The following is a 20,982-nucleotide window of genomic DNA, read 5'->3' on the forward strand; positions in this document are numbered from 1 at the left end:
GAGGCTGTCTCCGAATGCTTTGTTATTACGGAACTTAGCTAGTGTTCCATGAGGGGAAATGGTACTATTTAAGTGCACATTAGGGCTCAGTTTAGTCAAACTACGTTAAAATGGTAATTATGACAAGTAACACTACATTTGACTACCCTTAAATAACAGAATTGCAAACCAAAACTATTTCTAGAAATTGAAATATTTCAAGACGGATTAACTAGAACGAAAACAGTATTGCTATACATCCTTCAACTTTTCATTAGTGCACTTAGATTCAGATCATCATTATCGGTTCATGTTACATCTTTAGACATATACAAATCTTAAAGGATGCAATGGGACACAAAATAAAAAACACAAATTTAATATACACAAATATTTAAATATGTGTAAACATACAGATGTATGCACATTTTCAGCAGTTTAATGCAAAACAAATTATTCAAAATGAAAGGATTAATGTAAATTTACAAGCAATTCTAAGATGTATTTTTCTCATCTGCCTAATATGAATAGTCAGTATGTACTGTAAATGGTAATATTCAAGACCATGTGATCTGTTTCTCCAGTTTATAGTGAGATTCTGAGGATATTAGGGATTTGTTTCTAACTACAATATGAATACACAGTTTTCAATCAAATCTGAATCTGCCAACCAGGCCAGTACACACTGAGGTAAAGAAATATGGCAACAATCCATTTAAAAAAAAACAATATACTGTACGCATACTTGCAAATTAGTAGGTTACTTTAAATAGTTACATTCTATTTAACCTTTCCCTAAAATTACAAGCAAACAGAAACTGCAAATGTAAAATAAGCACTGATTCACAATATATTACACATCTGTACTTGTATAATATACAATTCTGATACTATGATAGTTGACTAAAGAGTTCTAAAACTTTGTAATTTAGAATAATTCTATAACTCTTATACACGCAACAGTGGCTCATCAAATAAATTGGCTATTTGGAAAAAAAAATCCTCTGCACACTTCCAAACTAGAAACAAAACAAACAGCACACACCTTTCTCAACCATTTTTCAAATCCTTTTTTTTTTTTTTTTTTTAAATTGCAACTATGGCATTTCTTGGATATTATTAGATACTATACAGTGGAGAAAAATAGTCATGATATAGGAGAGATACATGTTTAAGGTTGAGTCAAAATTTAATGTATGACACTGAATGCTCCCAATATTAAAAAATATTTTTAGATGCAGCCATGAATTTGTCAAATTACTACGTTTGGTTAATGCATTATTTTTGCACCCATTTGTAATAGAGTGATGAAAACAAAATACAAACGGCTGGCCATATCTTTAGTAACATAATCATTTTCATTAAAAAGGATTATTTCAGCATCTACGTGAAATAACATGATTAGAAACCATTAATTTACATTTGATTGTCATTACAAAATATCTATAAATCAAAGTCATCTATAAGGTATAAAAGCAGAACACATACATTTCTAAAAAATACCATCACAAAGAAATCTGAGAATGTCGTATATCATTTCTGGCAAGGCCTTTGAACAGTATGAGACGCCAGTTCACATTATACTTTACTGTGTACATGTTTCAATATATGGCTACATGCCATGCCAAAGTCTACAGTTTAAAAGTACAGTAGGTAAATGCAATATCACTGACACCTTTATGATGTTATGCAGTCCAATTCAATAACCCTGCAATAAATGCTGTTTTTATAAAGCTTATGATGTTCAATTTCTGTTTAGATTGCGTCAGAGAGACATTGATTGGAGCCTATGATAACTTCTGAAAAAAATATGGCTGTAAAATTATCATTGACTTGAATTAATACCTCTGTGACAAAGTGCAGTGTCATCATAGTGTTCAACAACAACTGAACGCTTCAAGCATCACAAAGGTAGTATTATTTTGCAGGGCTATATATTTCTATCCACTGGTGTTTATGAAATTGTGTTTACCCCTCCTGTATATTGGCCATTATGTATTTACATCAGACAATTCTTGTCTACTGAATGAAAAAGTTTAAAGGTATATATTAATTTGAATTTCAGTCTGGTATTGTCCCCTCACCATGCACCTGCCACATGTCGTGAGCTAAGCTAACATCAAGTTGTTTTTAGGGTAACTGAACCGAAACAAACATTTCTGCTGCAGTGTGACAAAAGTCCCGTGTGTGAAAATGTCAGAATCAAATTCAAATTCAAGCTCTCGCTCTAAGTTTTAACAAAAGTGTTAAAGAGGCAAACCATTTCTCTCCATTCTGATCTTCACAGAGAACTGTCATCCCTCTTATCTTCCAAGGATTTTGATATCACATTTTCCTTGATGCATCCAATTTGTTTTTAGAACATTGAAACATTGAGAACCTAAAGACATACAAAAAATTTATTAAGAAATCTACAATCTTATAAACAGGAAAAACAATGTTCTGGCACAATTTATTGCAGAGAAAGATTTGTTTCTAGGACATATTATAGTTATGACATTCAGAAATTGAAGTTAATGTCAACTGTGAATATAGGATAATATAGGACTGAGAAATAACTACTAAAGAGTTTTTATAGACATTTCTATAGAATGGAATCCATTGTAAATGCTGTAAATTATGTCTATCGCTGCCGTCCTCCGTGATGGAGAAAGCGAGAAAGTGTTTCAGAGCCACCTTGAAAACAGCAGGTAAGTATTGGATACTCCAACTTGTAATATTCAAATGTATGGATAACAAATTATATTCATAACACATCCTTTAATAATGATTCATGTTCATGAGAAAATCGAGTTACCTCAAGAAAACAGGCCTAAAAATGATGAGCAAACATGGCCACTCACATTTGCCTATTAAATAAAAAGAAGAAGCAAATGGCACCATAGGAAGTGGAAAATCCTTACCGAATCATCCATGATGGAAGACGGATCAAAGTAGTCTGGTTTTAGTTCAGTTCTTTCTCTGCGATTCTTTGAAGCGGGCTGAAAAATAACAGCTCAGTCAGAACAATGCATCACAAAATGTAATGGAAATAAGAGACAACAAAAAGGCTATTTGAAGCTCATAGTCTGTAACTCTAACTGTGGCAATCAAATGCTGACAATTATACTGGAATGCAAATTCTAATATTTGGCACCACAGGGAAGCAACAACACTTTAGTTATTTGGAGGAAACTGGTTTGGAAAGTTTGCTCCCAGTAAAGCATGACCAGGTCATACAGACTGATTTACTGTAAATAAGGCACTGTCTGTTTGTATTGGTACTGGGAATCCACATGAGTAGTGGCTATTAGTGTGTGGCTATAATCAATATTTTCATAATAACAATGTATTAAATGACAATGTGAAATGGGTTGCTCGTAGTCATGAACCAGCAGATACTTATCACCTGAATCTGTAACTCCCCTCGACTTTATGGAGCTTTATAGTGAGTTTCAGTTTATTGTTTAGCTTTTAGGCCCACAAGTTTACTGTTTTGTTTCACTTTCACCACTCCCATGAAATCGTTTTCAAGCAAGCAGCTGTTTTGAGCCCACTGTAAACGAGCTGGTCAGCACCAAACAACTGACAGACACAGTCAGGGACTAGCTGGGAGAAGTAGTGGAGCATTTAGAGCCAGATATTTCCCTCAGGAGTTGGTAGAGACCAAAAACAGAGCTTAAAGAGTGAATAGTGGACTTACATGCTCTGTGTGGACACAAACACTCACTCTAAATGAATGATAATGTTGCTTCGTCACTGCTGAATGTGTAAATAAGCAACAGTTTGAAGAAGTTTGCCATATTGTTTCTTTTGCGCCCAATTAGCCAAAAAAGGATTGCAGCTTTAAATTACCAAATCGATGTCGATTGTGTCAAAATCCATGCCCTCATTAATATCCTCCAAGCGGTCCTCTGATGACATCATCACATCCTCCACTATTGGCTCCTCATCATCCTCCATCAGGCCTGAGCCTCGACGACTGAGGAATACACATAGACACTTGTTAGGAGATTGTGCTTTTCCACATACTGTGTATTATTATCTGGATGTTATTTTAAAAAACTGTTACATTTCCTGGGTTTTCTTCAAAATTCAAACCTATTTAATGCACTCTGAAGAGGAGTGCCATCTTACATTGCTTGCTGCATGTGGTTCCTCATCTTGGCATAGTGCATGCTAACTCGCTCCTGCTGCTGACGGGCCTCGGCTTGTTGCCTCTGTGTCAACATCCAAGTAACCTGGGTACTGTGGGGACAGGAGTTCAGTATTTAACATAACCTCATAATTCCTGTAGTACAAACGTAGCACAAGATGCTGTAAACCGCAGCAACATTTGCAAATATTCATGTCAAGGTAAGGTAAAGGAATGGGTATGTAGAAAGGTTTTCGTACTTGTAGTCAATGGCAACCTGGTGGTGATGGTGTGGCTGCTGTTGGGGAGGCACAGGCTGATGGGAATGCTGCTCTGTTTGCATGGTGAATGCAGGTGTGTAGCTGTCCTCTGGCCTCATCTTCTTTGGATCCCTCAGTACAGTAGAGGTGAGGTGGGGAGAATGCATCATCACCGGCGTCTGCACATTCTGCTCACGGTTCATCCAAACTGCATCACTGCTGCTGCAGCTGTTCTCTTCTGCTACAGAAAATAATGTATTAAACAACAGAACTCCTTGTACTTGCAGAGGTTCCTCAGAGGATCAATGATCCCCATTGACTGACAAATTGTTGAAATACACGTATGACAATTAAAAAAAAAGAAAAAAAAAGGGGTTAGGGTTCCAACTTTGCTACTGTGTATTTGTCAATTGGTAATATTATTTCTGAGAGGGGGCACAGAAAAATATTTTAAACAAATAAGTTAGTTTGGTGAAGATTACCTCATGTTGCAGCTCATATAGTACACAAGTCAATCTTAATCTAATATAATAGTATAATGATTTAAAAAATGCTCACCTTCAGGCAATTTCCTTTTGCTAGAAGTGGCAGGCTTTGACTTTTTACTCCTGGTGGACCCTCGACTGCTGATCCCACTGACAACAGACATGGTGTCATCATCCCCTCCAGCCTGCAAGGAGTTCCTGTATGAGATGAGGGGCAACCAGCAGTCCTCTCGCTGCAGGGCCATCTGAACCGTCATGAATCGCTCTAGGTACATGTGACTGTAGAAGTATCAGAAAACAACAGTCAGTTTTGTTCCTTGTCAGCTTCATGCTCAACACAAACATAAACCACGACACACGTCTTGTGGCTACAACTTACACTGATCTTCTGTCCTGCCGAATTAGTTTGCTGGAGAACTCGCTCAGGATATCCAAGAAAGCTAGATTGAGAGGTGGATTCCCCTGTCCTTGGGGACTAGGTTCCTTAAAAGCAAACTCAATTCCATCCCTAAAATACAGAGGGAAATAATGATTTGCCTTGCTCATGAAAAAACACAGATGTCAGTGTAAGAACTGAGTTGCATGCAAAGCTGTAAACCACAAGGCCCTGGCTCAGGACTGTTACTTACTTATGTAACATGGCAATAGCCTCCCTGGTCTTCAACTGATCCAAGCCAAAAGTCAATGAGAAGCGTCGGGCGAGCTCTTTTATGCCACAGAAGGCTGATGTTGAGCGGTCAACATTGAAGCCAAGTTCAGACAACATCTCATTGAATAACTATGAAAGGTAACAACAGAAATACACTTTTTTAATATTTTGTTACAGGTATTTTCACAGACTGAGGGGTCTAAATCCTGGACTAAATGCATTTGTGATCTGCTGTAACTTAAACCAGCTCTATCCTAATTTATTTTTTATTATAATTCAGTTTGAAGAAGACCCCCATCTTCCTCTGTTTACATGGCACAGTGGAGCAAGCTTTTGTAAAGGTGATGCCTCATAGATTACTATTAAAATCAGTAAATGTTTTAGATTTTGTTTTCAATAATCTGGAAGATTTGCTGGCATCTTCTAATGTATCTACAAAAATGAAACGGCAACAATTAATATGTTATCTTTTTACAAATGATCGAGTCTCAACCTGGGCAAAGAATCTTACCGCTTGCAGGCTCAAGACGAGTGTCTTTGCACATTGTACTTTGTCGATTTGCCTTGTTTTACTCAATGTGTCCTTGATGATATCTCCATAGTCATTGTAATACTAAGAAGAAAGAGAAGGAATACTGTTATTAAGAAGAGCAGGGTAAGATGAATGCCTTATAAGTGATAAAAAAAAGGGATTTAAACCTACCTTCATATACTGTTTAAATATATCTGCTGCGGTGTTCATTTCCACCACATTGTAAATGATTAATTTGCAATAGGCAGCTAGAAGGTTTCTTCGCTTATGCAGAGCCTCAATTTTACTGGCTTCTTCATCTTGCTGTCCGTCTGGAAAATACAAAATATTACAAATATTTACAAAAAGAAATCATAAACAGTACATGCCTCCTCATTTTTCAAATTTGAGTGTGGTTAGTTGACACACTGCTGACCGACTCTGACCTGTGCTGTTGTTGTCATCATCCTGATCAATGAACACTTGATCCAGAATGAAGTTGAGGAGATCTGCCTGTAAAGAAGAGTCTGGCGTATAGACCAGAGGCTCCAGTTGTTCCCGGCCTGAAGACATAATTTGGTGACTGAAGATCATTAGCAGATCACATAGTATGGTGAAGGCCTGGAATAAACACAACACTTCAGCATTGATGAACATTTTCAGTAATACTGAAAAATGGCCATGTAGAGAAGTAAGGAATAAAAGAACAGTCCTATCGGCATAACCCCACCTGTTCTTTAACTGCGTTGTTGATGCTGTTTAGGTAACGCTGACACATCAAGCAGAAAGCTCTCATTTGCTTTCTCAAGTTCACCATATCACCCTGAAAGGAGACAATGTTCAAGTAGACAATCCATTAGTGCCAAAATCAGTCTTTGGAGAAAAACCATAGCTTTCTTGATACATGTTTTAAGTATGAAGTAAAAGATGTGTAAAAGGTACTTTAAAACTCCATGTACCGAGTGCCAGCCATTAAGGGAATACCACTTAGCAGATGCAATCCAAAACCCAAATCTCTTTAAAGAACTCAGTGTTAATATTCTTTTAATAATGTAGTAAATGGCTGTTAGCTGTCTTGCACATTAGGAGGTAGACTACTTTTAAACTGACTGTGATACTGTGATAATGTATCTATTTGACAAATTATAAACATGTTTTGTTTGTTTTAACTGATATCCTTTTTATACCTTTCCTTATACACTTATTTTGCCAAGTATACCTAAAAATGCGTCATGACCAATATGTAAATACCTTTAATGAACTGCCGTCTGAAACCTTCACTAGATGCCACAGGATGATGTAATGGGTGCACTGCATTGCATGAATCACAATCTGGGGGGGAAGAAGGCAAGGAGATCAGATGAGCCGTACTGTTCCACACAGTCCATGCATTTACATACATACATTACAGTAACCAGGTTACTCAGAGAAATCCGGTTACGCAGGTAATCTGCTTATAAATGCAACAGGTCAGTTATCATATTTCTCCCCTATTCCAAACGGACTGCTTGCTTACTTTAACTGTATTAGTTACAGAGGACGCTGCTTCCTCACAACACGAATATGTGTGAATTTAAAGAATAGTTCCATGGTGGAGACAGACTTATTTAGACTTCTACTACTTTGGCTACTTTGTGTTAGTTTCAGTCAGACTTTGGATAACGCACTGATTGACTGAAATTGTCGGTTTTGCATTTTTGGGAAGTTATACCTCTTTTCAATTGGCCAAAAAAAAAAAAAAAACACTTACACCCACTAACATCTGGCTTTTGTCTGCAGTGGGAAAGGTTACAATTGGCATTCATCACCAGGACAAATGACTCTGCAGTAGGCACGGGTATTTATCAATGGTTTTGTGCACTGTATCGTAGAGCTGCAGTAGGAAAAGTTAACACCTGTTTTCCAGATGTTATTTGCTATTATTAACGGGTTTACAAAAATCTACATATACGTGCTAATTTGGTGGAAAAAGGGTATTACTGACAAAGTTAAAGAATACTCTGCTGTTACCTGTTCAGGCATATCCCCATTCTGCAGGCCTGTGTTGAGTAGCCTGTAGTTGCTGGTGAAGAGATCCCACTTAGAGAGGTCATGTGCACTGGAAGCAAAATGAAAACACAAATGATAAATAATACATAATAACATAATGCATGCAAATGGTATTAATCACATCTTACCTCATAAAAGAAAACCAAAACTCAACTTAAATGCCAAATAGTATAACTTTCTATAAAATAGCCTACATTCTATGACTCTCTCTTTAACTAGTAAAAATGAATTGAAATCATGAGAAAAGATATTGACTGCTTTACTTGTGGAAAGCACTGATTTTCTTTAGTGTAGATAGAACTTGGTAGGCATCATCCTCATCTGGTTCTTCACCCTGACAAACGAGAGATTAAACCTGTAACATTCACCCCTGCCTCTGCACCTGCGAACATGCTTTCAAACAATCCACGCAAAGACAAATCTTACAACACCCACCTCTTGCAGGAAGTCCTCCAGGAGTCTATTGAACTTGTCTACAAGCTCATCGAGAAGCTGGGAGCGAGCGATGTCCACGCGGTTGAAGATGGTGAACTCTTCGTTGCAGAGAGCGTGGTAGGTGGTAGAGCAGGCCTCCAGGACCTCAGTGTCTGTGTGCTTATCCTGGACCTCCCAGATTTGCCGCAACAAGGCATCCAAATGCTTAATGAGAACATGAAAGCACATAACGTTGTTTAACTGACACTGGCTGAAATTTACAAGTTGCATAATCTACAACAGATATAAAAATTGACAAACCTTTTCTAACCGGCCAGTTGTGTAGATGTCAAGATCAAAGTACTTTGGTATTTGTAGCAAATTCGTCACCTTATCAATATCAACGCAGTACTGGGACAAGAAAAGAGAAAGCATTTAGGATGAATGGTTGGGAATCAAACCAACTCTGACAGCTGGTGGCTGTAGTGCAGAACACAAGTAATCACCTTTGCCAATAACAGAGGTAATGCAACCGCAAACATCTCTGTGATCCGTGTCCGATCATCCAGCTGTGTTTTCTTTTCCTTTGCAGACAGGACCTTTTCCATGCACAAAAACCAAACAATGTTTATAACATGAAATCATTCAAGAGACACAAATAATCCTCTCTACTGTATGTCGAGCATGACGAGCAGACACTCACCCTCTTCCCTGTGCCTCTGCCTACTGGAGGGTGGCATTCACAAGCCTGCCGAATGGCACAGAGCATGATCTCAACCAGAGCCGTCTCCTGGCGATCAGTCAGGGCTACAAATCACAGACACAAACAGTTACTGACAATATAATGAAAATACTTGCCCAACTACCTGAATACCAAGCAAAGAAAAGAAAGAAAAAAAAGAGTAGAAATATATAAAAGAACACCTTTAAGGAAGGTTTCCTTTCCTCATACTGGAGCTAAACATCTGAGCCAGTAATTGTCTGAAAGAATGGATCTTTACCCTCCTCTCCTGACATGGGCTCATCCAGCAGCAGGCTGATCATAGTCTCCCAGTCTTTTAGCAGCTCTGACGCACAATCCCACAAGCTATCCACCAAGTAGGCCCCGTGTTCATGGAGCTGTAAAACATCAAATGATACAGCTTATTGAATCAAATTGAAAACATACACTGGATTAAAAGAATTGGAATGATCTCATCCAAAACTAAAATGAGATCATAACACTCAAAACTAGAACTGATTTCTTACAATAAACATATGTATTACAGTGAGCACAGGGTTAACATCCAGGCGCGAGACACAAAGGCCTGGTTACCTCACTCTCCAAGAAGAAGAAGACAGTAGTCTTGATAAGGCTGCCATTGAGGCTCTGCCTGCCCCTCCTGGGTAATCCCTCCTCCTCAGGATCTCGATGGCTGAAGAGCCTTCAATCAGCACAATACAAAAGGCTGTTAAAAATGCCTCGAAAAGCCAGGTGGAATAAACAACTGCTCTGCCTGCAGTCCCTTTGGGAAAGCTATGAGGTGGGACAAATATAGGGTGTCACACACACATAAAGACCAGGAGTCACATAGTACTAGATTTCGTGATTTAACAGGATTTTCCCATTATTATCCTACTATTTCTATAGGGATACATTGTTTAGATGCTCTCTTGAAGGGGTCGTATGATGGATTCAACATACCTCCGAATGCATAATATTGTTTCTACTTTAATATATTTAATGTGATCTCACACAGTTACTAACTGTGGCAGGCACACCAATTCTTTGCACTTCTGTTTTTGCTGTAAAACAAGATGAACTTTGGAATCTAATGTAGGCTAATGTGAATCCAACCTGACTATAAACAGGCCTCTTCTGCAACACTTCTGGCACTTAAACCGTGTGATGTGACCTAACATAAATGTGTTGAAAATATGATAACCACTTCCATTAGCAGTTACAAAATTTCAAAAGACAAAAGAAAAAACTCACTTCTTAAAGAGAAATTCTCCTGCTGAAACAGCGATGGGTCGATGTGCTGAGTAAACCAGATGATATATGCTCTCACAGTCCTCTGCTGTCAGAACCTCATCACTACTCCTGTGAAATGAAATGCACACATTCTTAGTCAATCAAAGATTAGCATTTAGAATTAAATGTGTGAAATGGTTTGTTTACGGAAGCTTTAAGGGAAAAGAATATAAATAAAATACGGTCATATTCTCCCCATTTTAAACCCAGTAACAGTCACCTCAGCTATAAACAAAAATGATGAAACTAATGGACATGGGTAATGTCTCTTATTTGAGACAAAATAAATGTAATCCCAACCTGTTGCAAATTTTGTGTTTATCGTGTTGACTTTAATGAGTATTATGTCTTTTCATATTATACGACTTCATAAGACAAGATCAAATGCAGAATGTCATTCAAGAGGAGGGGAGGTTACTCACTGCAAGACAAGTGTCAAAAGTTTAACGGCTTGCACTGCAACATCATATTCCTTGTCCAGAGTCATAGATACAATGCGGTCCTGTCAATGAGAGTAGCTTTCAGATACAGTATTTTTGCTAGATGATCTCCAGAACATTAGTTGTCATATCATGCATGGGTATACTTAACCGGCATATAACGGCGCAATTAATGAAAAGCCTGTACACTTACAACACATTTTTATGACGCACAAGACTAACTAGCACTGAAGTGTTGCCGCTGCTGGCTCACCTTGAAGCGACTTGTGAAGAGCTCCAGTCGTGCGCCGAGCTCTCTGCTGTAGAACAGACCTTGTAGGGCAGTCAGGCACTTTAACCGCACCTCACCTTGCTGCAGTCACATTAGAAACACATAAATTATTTACCATATTTGAATGCCAAAACATTTAGGGGTTACTTTGCCATTATCCCAATTAAACCTGTTTATTATTATGTACCCCTATAGACACAATCTAATTATTTAATGAAGTTCAGTTTTTTCCCCATTCCTTTGCCACAACCAAAACAATTGATCAGATTTTGATAAAAAGGTGATATGGACCCAATAACATTAAGTCCTCCAAAAATCATGGGATCTGCTGGTCTTATGCTGATATGGATGCACATCTCTTCATGATTTAGATTGTAAAAACATCATATGTCATAATCTTGAGCACAAGCACCGAGCCCCGGTGGTGCTGGAGAAAGGGACAAACGGGGACCTTTTGTGATGTTACCATCCTGTTTGATTGAAATACAACACTACCAGTAGCTGCTTCTCCCAGCAAAAATATTCCAGCAAAGAGGACTACGTATGGCTTGTATTCTGAAGTGACTGCAAGAAGTTTGACTAAAAGGACTGGCTACTTTGATTTAAACTGAGGTTAGAAGTTAGTGTAAATTTGGTCAATATATCTGGACATGTATGTATATATGACACAACATCTGGTTTTTTGTCACTTCATCAGCTTTTCTCAAGTTAAGGTTAATTTGTTTAGACACAGTCTCACCTTGTCATGCATTGTCCAGCCAACATACTTCAGGTAGCTGTCATTGAGGAAGGCGTCACTGTACAGCTTCATCCACACTCCAATCTCCTCAATACAAACAGCTCGGATCTCAGCAATGGCATCACTGGCAAATGCAAGAGAATTGATTTAATTTAGTCAGTAACATAATATAACATGCCCTTGTGTAAACACAGCAGAGCTGTTGGGTGTCAAACTAAAATGATATGGACACATATTGGTGTTGACATTAATTTCACACTAGAGGGCGCCAAAAAGCCAACAACGAACATTGATAAGTCCCTGCTTGTTGCGATAAGACTCAAGTATGATTTGAGGCTCCTCAGTAAAATCTCTCAGTCAACATACAGCATGCAAATCAATCAAGCATTCACATACCGATATCTGTGAACAAACACTCCTTTGAAAATTGCATTCATCATGTTTTCAATTTCATCTTGATTTTCTTGAAGCTGAAAGATAAACATAAAGTGATACATTTTAAATGCATGAAAATAGCCAAAACAATGAGATTTCATAGCCTACAGTAGGTGATGTTACACCGTTGGTGCAACAGAGGATTAAACTGGACAGCATTATCTTAGTTATACATTTTTATTTTAGTTACTCCAGTAAATTCAAAGTTAATTCAGATTCACTGTTATTTCAGGTCAGATGTGACATGTTTTTTTCCCTTTGGAGAAAGGCAGACTATCTGTTGATGATTCGTATGACAGGTCTGGACCACTTGTAAATTCTGTACGCACCTAAAAGAAAATTCTAAATACGTAAAAATTGGTAAACGCCACATATTGTCTTCAATCACTCGTACAGGCCACATAAGAAAAAATCTGTTTGTATGAGGGATTCATGCATGAGGTCAACTATATATTTGGATTAGACTCTTAAATGCTATTGTCATTGCACACAGTAACTACTAGTTCAACAAAGTGCAGTTTAGCATGCAGAGATGAATAAATAGATGGCACAGACATAAAATGTACAGTGTGGATGAATGCAGCTATATGTCATTAATGGAACTATGACATGCACAGAACGAACAGACCCGGTATTTGAGAGAAACATTGAATACATTCCAAATGCTTTTCTGTTAAAGCATTCGGAATGATACAAAATGTGTAGTTACAAGTGTTAGACAACTTGTATTTCTTCTCACCTCTTTACGCTTCTGTAACAGGAGCTCCAACCTATCATTGGCCCTTTTTGCAACAACCTTGTTCCTCTCCGCCTCATACTGTCTCTGCGTGTTGTCCATATTGATGCTCAGGTTGAGAGCGACATTCACCAGGGCTGTCATCAACTTCATGGCTGCAGGAAATGACAAAATTCAGATACAGCTTATGCACAAAAACGGCGTAAGTGTGCGGGCAGGCAGGGAGCAGAAATGCAGAACACCAAAGTGAAAACGTGCACATTAAAACTAACCTGCTAGTGTGCTTGTATGTCTAAACGCCCTGACCTGTGAGTCAGACAGGCCGGTGAGCAGTGAGATGACTGTGTCCATCATATACTCGTCGTAGATGATGCTGTACTGACACTGACGCACCAGAACTGCAATGAAGTCACAGAAGCTTATCCTGAATTTCTTCCACTGTGGTCCTGACATAGTTAACGGATAGTCACCGCTGTCCTGTTTGATGATAGCAGGGAGATGATCAGATTCAGGTCAGGAGGATCACTGTCGATTCATACTGTTTATTTCCCTTTATGTTTTGTCACATGCTGGCATCTAATAACTGCACAGATTTATGGTTAGATTCTTCTTTGATTTAAGCATAAATAGTGTAAATTAATGTAAAAACACAGCCTGCATCACCTCATCAAACTCCTCTGTCATTTTTCGGATGATTTCGGAGTTCTGCATATGTCTGAACATCTCTGGACTCACAGCACCTGTGTAAAGAGTTAGAAAATGTCAGCAAAGTTCAGCATTAATTTACTTTTAGGCACCCGACCTGCTACATATTTAGACACATCATATCAGATACTTACCTTTACAGCCAGAGCACTGAATGAAGAAGTTGATTAAGTCCAAGAGAGCAATGTCCCTGTCATGTTTGTATGCCTCGATCCAGTCATCAACAACAGACTAGAAAATAAATAAATGACCATGACAAATACAACTTTGGAAAAAAATCTTAAAATATCACTGCATGTTCGGGATGATGGTCCTGCCCCAATACAATTCCATCGAGAGAGAAAAAAAAAAAAAAAAACCCACAGCTACCACCCCAGTTAAAATATGTTAACAACAAAACAATGAGAAGAAGATGAGAAGAAACTACAACACCCACCTGTGTGGCACTCTTCCCCATTTTAACCACCTCGAACAGGGTCATATTCTCCATCCCGTTCTCCTGATGATGGCCATTCACCCTGCCAAGACCAGGGGTCCTCCCTGCTCCCCCCACCTTTGGCCTTGTCTCCAAGCGCCTTCTTCCCCTTCTTGGCTGCCTGTTAGGGAGAAATATATTACATGAAAGATGAAAGTGTGTTATTGTGTTGTAACTCTGAGCACAGTTCATGAGCATTAAATGTGCAGTTGTTTAGACTGAATAGTTTATCAGGTTACTGGGGGATTTAAAAAGCTGCCACAGTGTGGGACTAAATCATATTACAGACATTTGATGTAGACAGTGATGCGGCATTAACTTATTTTCTGATCAAACACAGCTGTTGCGTAACACCACACTGTTTCTACTCAGTGTTAGTCCTGTGATGTACTGGGAACCAGTCCAGGATGTTTCATTGCCTTTCACCCAATGCAAGTTGGGACTGGCTCAAGCCTCCCTGTGACCCTGATTACACATGGACAGATATGGAAAAGGAATAGATGAAGATCAAAGGTTTGAAAAACATACCATGCCCTTTCCTGTCTTTGCATGTTTGCCATCAGGATCATCAAGGTCAGTATCTGAAGACAACTGAGATTCTGCCTCTCTGTACACAACAGATGAAGTCATTACAACCACCATGCAGATTTCAAAAATAGCATTTAAGTTCCTAGAATAACATGACAGCGTACATGCATACACACACAAAAGAAACATTCAAATGCAAGTTTAATTTGAGAATGCATATCTGTGATGCTGTGCTTACTGAGGAAATTGAAACTCTGTGTGCAAATCCTGCGCTGCTATCATTTCTTTAACATTTTCTGGATCTGCTTGAGTGGGTGCTTCTACTGCTCTGGACCCCAAGCAAGAAGGTATCTGCACCTGGAAAATAAGCCATGTGAGAATGTTGTTGATGACTGACGACACAGACAATAGCTGCAATACCTCACAAACAAATCCTAGTACATCTTATTAGGGCTGGGCAATATATCAATATTATATCAATATCGATATATGAGGCTAGATATCTTACATTTTTGATATTGTAATATGAAGATGAAGTGTTGTCTTTTCCTGATTTTAAAGGCTACATTACAGTAAAGTGATGTCATTTTCTGAACTTACCAGACTGTTCTGGCTGTTCTATTATTTGCCTTTACCCACTTAGTCATTATATCCACATTACTGATGATTATTTATCAAAAATCTCATTGTGTAAATATTTTGTGAAGCACTGACTGCCAACCTTACAGTACCGCCACAATATCGATATTGAGGTATATGGTCAAAAATGATTGTGATACAGTCATGTGAACAAATTAGGACACAGAGGAATACAAAAATCATCTTTAGGAAATTGATCTTAATGCCTTAATTAAAAAAAAAAGAGGAAAAATCCAATCTTTAAGGACACCAATTTTCTTTGTGAATGAATAATGTATCGTAAATAAATAAATAAATGTTTTTCCTTAAAATACAGGGGCCATAAGTAAGTACACCCCTATGTTAAATTCCCATAGAGGCAGGCAGATTTTTATTTTGAAAGGCCAGTTATTTCATGGATCCAGGATACTATGCATCCTGATAAAGTTCCCTTGGCCTTTGGAATTAAAATAGCCCCACATCATCACATCCCCTTCACCATACCTAGAGATTAGCATGGGGTACTTTCCATAAAATCATCTCTCAATGCAAATCAAACCAGCTATTAGGCTAACTGAAATAAAACCATGCCAGTCTCTAGGTATGGTGAAGGGTATGTGATGATGTGAGGCTATTTTAATTTCAAAGGCCAAGGGAACTTTATCAGGATGCATAGTATCCTGGATCCATGAAATAACTGGCCTTTAAAAATAAATATCTGCCTGCCTCTATGGGAATTTAACATAGGGGTGTACTTACTTATGCCCCTTGTATTTTAAGGAAAAACATTTATTTATTTACGATACATTATTCATTCACAAAGAAAATTGGTGTCCTCAAAGACTGGATTTTTCCTCATTTTTTAATTAAGGCATTAAGATCAATTTCCAAAAGACTATTTTTTTATTCCTCTTTTTAGTCAACTTTAGCACGGGTGTCCTAATTTTTTCACATGACTGTATTTGATTTTGTCCTCATCTTTCAGCTCTACATGTTATACAAGATCCCATCTAACACTCAAGACCAGGGATGAAGAGAACATGTTTGTTTCTATTGGCGCATCAGGCTCACCTAAGATGCACCAGCCTGGCAATGAACCACTCAAACACCTCAGTTACATGAAACCAGTGTATATGCCATGATGATTACCATGCAGAGATATTATGTTTGATAAAAGACAAAACGACAGCATTTTCTGGGTCTCAGCAATAATTACACTGATAGCATATCTCTACAAGTTTTAGGAGTCATGTACCTGTGTATACAAGAAATATTTTTTAAACCACTAGGTGGTAAGTCCAAGTCGTTGCATGGCAGTAGTAGTCTAGCTACTTGAAATGTAATGTAAAATATCAATGTAAGGGACTGATTTCCCCCAATATATACACTAGATTGTGAATTGTTGCTCATGAACTCACGACATTTTGTTCTGCTAGCTAAGTTACATTTACACCTTAAATAGAACCCTGTTAACCATTGTTTTTCACCGTAATGCATGTTTATTCTTAAGGCCAAACTGACATGATTGGTGCATTTATAGCTTAATAAACATTAGCAAAGTCTGAAAAAGCAGAGGTGTAGGCTTAATAACAAAATTAATAATGGCTGAATTACTTTTAGCTGTTTCAGTTTCAGGGTGCTGGTATTGTTCATTTTGGCTCACTGTCACACTGCCATGGCCTACTGGGACATGAGCTGTTGTTAGTGTTATAAGTGACATCTGTGCTTTTCCTACTACAGTATGTCAAAAGGTCAGCTGTGAAAAAGGCCTACAGACAAAAGTTTTAACACCGACAATTTTGATATTTGATTTGATATTTTCTGGTTCCAGCTTCTCAAATGTGAAGATTTGCTACTTCTCTCATTTTTGGACAATTGGTCAAACAAAAAAAGCTATTTGAATATGTCATCCTTTTTTCCAATATTTTCTGAGATTCTGTAGACAGAACAATTAATGTAATAATCGTAACTGATTGGTGAAGAAAACAATCATTAGATGCAGCCCTACTTTAAATCACACATTTTGTTCAGAGCTCTCCTCAACATCCAAGCTTTTGTTACAGCCTTAATGGGGGTGCTTTTGTCCGTTTCTTCCACTCTCTGTTCTACAATTTTACACACTGAGAACTCCTAAATCCTGCTTCTATCTCCAACTGTGCAGATAATCCAGGGCTTGAAAATCAGTTATTTATATTAAAACTGCACATTTGGAAATACAGATAACGCATTTTATCATCATTTTTGTCATCCTCCAGTTTTCTATGGTGTATTACTACCTAGTGTTGATTGTAATCAATTAGTTAATACACATTATGATGATTGATGTCACTTTTGGCAGTTTAATAACAGTTTTTCATTCATCAAATAAAAATACAAAAAATGTGCTACATAACATAGATGACAATTTTATGTATTTTATACATGTTTTTGAGGGTGGACTGTGACTGTGGGAGAATGTGCAGCTGGGCAGTGAAAATTAATTTAATGACCTTATCAAAATCATGCTTTTTTTGCTTCCTCTCGTTAAGTCAAATGATAAGAATGGGGGATATTACAAAGGTGATTTTGTGTAGTGTTTAACTTGGTAGCCACACTCACATGGAGTTAATGTCTGTTACTGTTAGACCTGTATTGACCTCTTGACCCAAAGTTGAACATGAATTCTACTGAGCAAGACAAGCAGATGGTTTTCTAAAGGCAAATTGCCCATCTTCCATTGGCCAGGTGGTTATATGACACCAGTACTGAAAAACCAAGGCTAAATCTACAACTAAGTTCCTGCTGACTGACACAAATGAGCGAATGCCAGCATGCATATGGCTGCAGACATGATTCATACGTTTCTGGGCCCACCACAGTATTATTTTCAACCACACTGTAGGCTACTGACTGATGCTTGGGTATGTGGTCTTCCAAACTAGGAGAAAGTGTGCATGGGCCTGGAAAACATTAAAAAAAAAACTATTTTCGTTTGGTTTAACAAATTCCCTGTGCTGACTGAAATTCTCCAGTCATATCATGTCAATGTCTTTAAAAAACAACCCAGCTCCTCCAACAGTACCTGTAGGACGGTGTGGAGTGCCTGTCTCACCGCACATAGGCCTACTTTTTTGCAGGTAGGGCATTTATTAGTTTTTCGACTAAGTCGAGTACATTAACCTGATATAATTATTTTCTGTACGGTTATGTGGTTCAACCGGACAAATAACGTAAGGTATACAGATGCCGATGCTTCACAACTCGGCAAATAAGCTGTTACAGCAGATAAGGGAAATCTGTGGGGGCGTGTTTACACAAAACAAGCACAGTAGAACTGTAAAGGGCAATACCAAAATGCGGTGTAAACATGACATGGTTGTCCTTGTCCTGAACAGACGAGGGGCCTGACTTCGGACTTCAAGGACCATAAATAGGAAGCGTAGCTACTGGTTTCGAGTGCCTCAATATAACGTTCGTTACCTGCTTGGATTAGTAACGTTAACGTTAATGTAATATCCTCATAAGTATTTTCCAGGTTTTTGTGGTGGTTAACTCTAATCTTACTTCGAATATAGCTAAATAAAGTTATCCCACAACAGTTCTGACACGCGCAGTTGTATACTTCCGAGCTACAAACGCAACTACAGAGGTCTCCGAAGCTGGTGATGATTGATTCCTATCCACTCTCATCTCTTCCTGACGACCCGTCTTTCCTAAGACGGCCGTGCCGCACAGGTCTCTGGCTAATGGGAGCTAACCTTAGCTACTGATTGAGATGTTAGCCGATACAGTATCTAGTTACCTTTAGACCCTCTCCTTGGCCACTTTATTCGTACCGAGCAACTAACTTTGGGATTAGGATTCACTTTAGAATTAGTTTGATACATTTTCAGCATCAGATTAGTTGCTAGTTTGGATAGCATTACCGTTAGCTATAGCTGCCCAACGGGACCACTAGCCAGCTAGCTACTTCACACCAGCTGGAATGTTACCTCGCCATTATTCATCACGTTAATTTTATTCTGAAAGTCGTATTTTTATGTCAATTACTCCTGACAACACTAATGTCAAGTGCCTGGTCAGCTAGCCAGTAACGTTATAGCAGCATCAATGACAAACTCCCTGGATGTTAACGTTAGCTATCCGCCATTTTACAACTTACTTACCTCGTTTTAAATCAAAGACGGACTGAAATCAAATAATCCAAACGTTGCGGACTTTGCAAAGAGGGTGATATCGTTATTTTCCTGCACAAACTGTCATTTCCCAAAACTCAAAAATAACAGTTTGTTTGCAAGCTAACGTTAAGAAGCTTCTTGGTGGCTAACATAGCAAGGTACAGTTTGTATTTTCGTTGTTATGCATGTAGCACACACACCACCTGTCGGTGGCTGCGTGAACTGCTAGTCAGAAGGGGCCACATATTGTCAGTGTTCTCGAGCTTCTGACTTTTCTCTCGTGTTTGTCAAGCTTATTGACTCACTGTGTTGGACAATATCCACTTCAAGCAAAAACATCCAAGTCTGAAATCAATCTGCATGTCTCTGTGTGTGGAGAGAGGCACTGTAACTCACCATATTGCGTATCACAAATGCATTTGTATATTGCAAATATGTAACAATATAAAAATATAAAAATGTTAGGCTAAATTCACAGGTAATTAAAAGAAAAGTAGGCTACAGATTACATAGAGGCCTATAACTTCAAGTAAACACTTTGGAAGAAGTTGTGTGATAACTTGAAACCTGACTCTAATTTCAATTTAACGAACATTAACTCCTGTGTTAGCCCAGATTAGATTTAGATTGATTGTCCTACATAAAAACAGCTAAACATATAATCCATACAATAGTCTATTATACATTATTTACAAAATATTCAGAGCTCCTTCCTACTGTTTTGAGGTGGTTAACCATGAGTGGTTTAATAGGAGGAATAAATGTTATCGAAACATTTCCACACCATCAACCCTTCATGACTGAAGTGAACCATTAAAGTCACTAGTTTATACCTGCTCAGCCTATTGCATGTACAGAGTAAGCTGCCCTCTTGTTTTATATAGGCTACTCTGTGTACTCCGTACTGTAATAGGTGGATAGACTATCATGAAGCAAACACATATATACTTAAAACATTATTTTTGGTAACTAACATCAATATGTGATAATAATTGACATCTTGAAGACTTGGGTCAGTTTGATGATGTGGACAAATGTTTGAACATGATGGAAATGGCCTACAACTTACTGGACACCCTAAAAAAAGGCAAATCATTTAGTATGAATGAATGAAGAATGATGAAGAAATTTATATACAAACACATATAAAAAATAAACCAAACAAAACATCAAAGAAATGTACAAAGAAGTTAAATAAGCAAAACATTCAATAAACAATAAGAAACATTAACCAACATAGACATGTCTGAAAAGGAGTAGGAAGAAGTACACTTATTTAATCCTACCCCTTTTCCATAGCTCAGTAATTCATTATTGTTATTATTTTTTTTAACTTCCCTTTCTGACCCTTAGTACTGTGGAACACTCCTATGTAACTATATACAATTTGCTGTTTTAAATGT

General features: G+C 38.0%; 1 protein-coding gene across 1 annotated transcript; it reads right to left on the minus strand.

Annotated features, from left to right (window-relative positions):
- Positions 1–342: 342 nt before the first annotated feature.
- Positions 343–19,791, minus strand: stag2a (STAG2 cohesin complex component a). The gene is given in 35 exon segments (XM_078265747.1): positions 343–2,359; positions 2,883–2,960; positions 3,814–3,940; positions 4,096–4,206; positions 4,354–4,594; positions 4,912–5,117; positions 5,218–5,346; positions 5,468–5,616; positions 5,999–6,100; positions 6,191–6,330; positions 6,445–6,619; positions 6,729–6,821; positions 7,250–7,330; positions 8,009–8,096; positions 8,311–8,381; positions 8,483–8,686; positions 8,783–8,872; positions 8,968–9,060; positions 9,165–9,268; positions 9,463–9,580; positions 9,777–9,885; positions 10,437–10,544; positions 10,898–10,977; positions 11,169–11,267; positions 11,926–12,049; positions 12,322–12,395; positions 13,100–13,251; positions 13,369–13,573; positions 13,760–13,836; positions 13,936–14,032; positions 14,238–14,349; positions 14,351–14,397; positions 14,805–14,883; positions 15,043–15,161; positions 19,568–19,791. Coding segments are annotated over 34 exon segments (3,831 nt in total). The 5' UTR covers positions 15,087–15,161; positions 19,568–19,791; the 3' UTR covers positions 343–2,335.
- Between the last annotated feature and the right edge of the window lie 1,191 nt (positions 19,792–20,982).

This window comes from Sander vitreus, chromosome 13, assembly GCF_031162955.1.
Source record: "Sander vitreus isolate 19-12246 chromosome 13, sanVit1, whole genome shotgun sequence".
Classification (NCBI taxonomy): domain Eukaryota; kingdom Metazoa; phylum Chordata; class Actinopteri; order Perciformes; family Percidae; genus Sander; species Sander vitreus.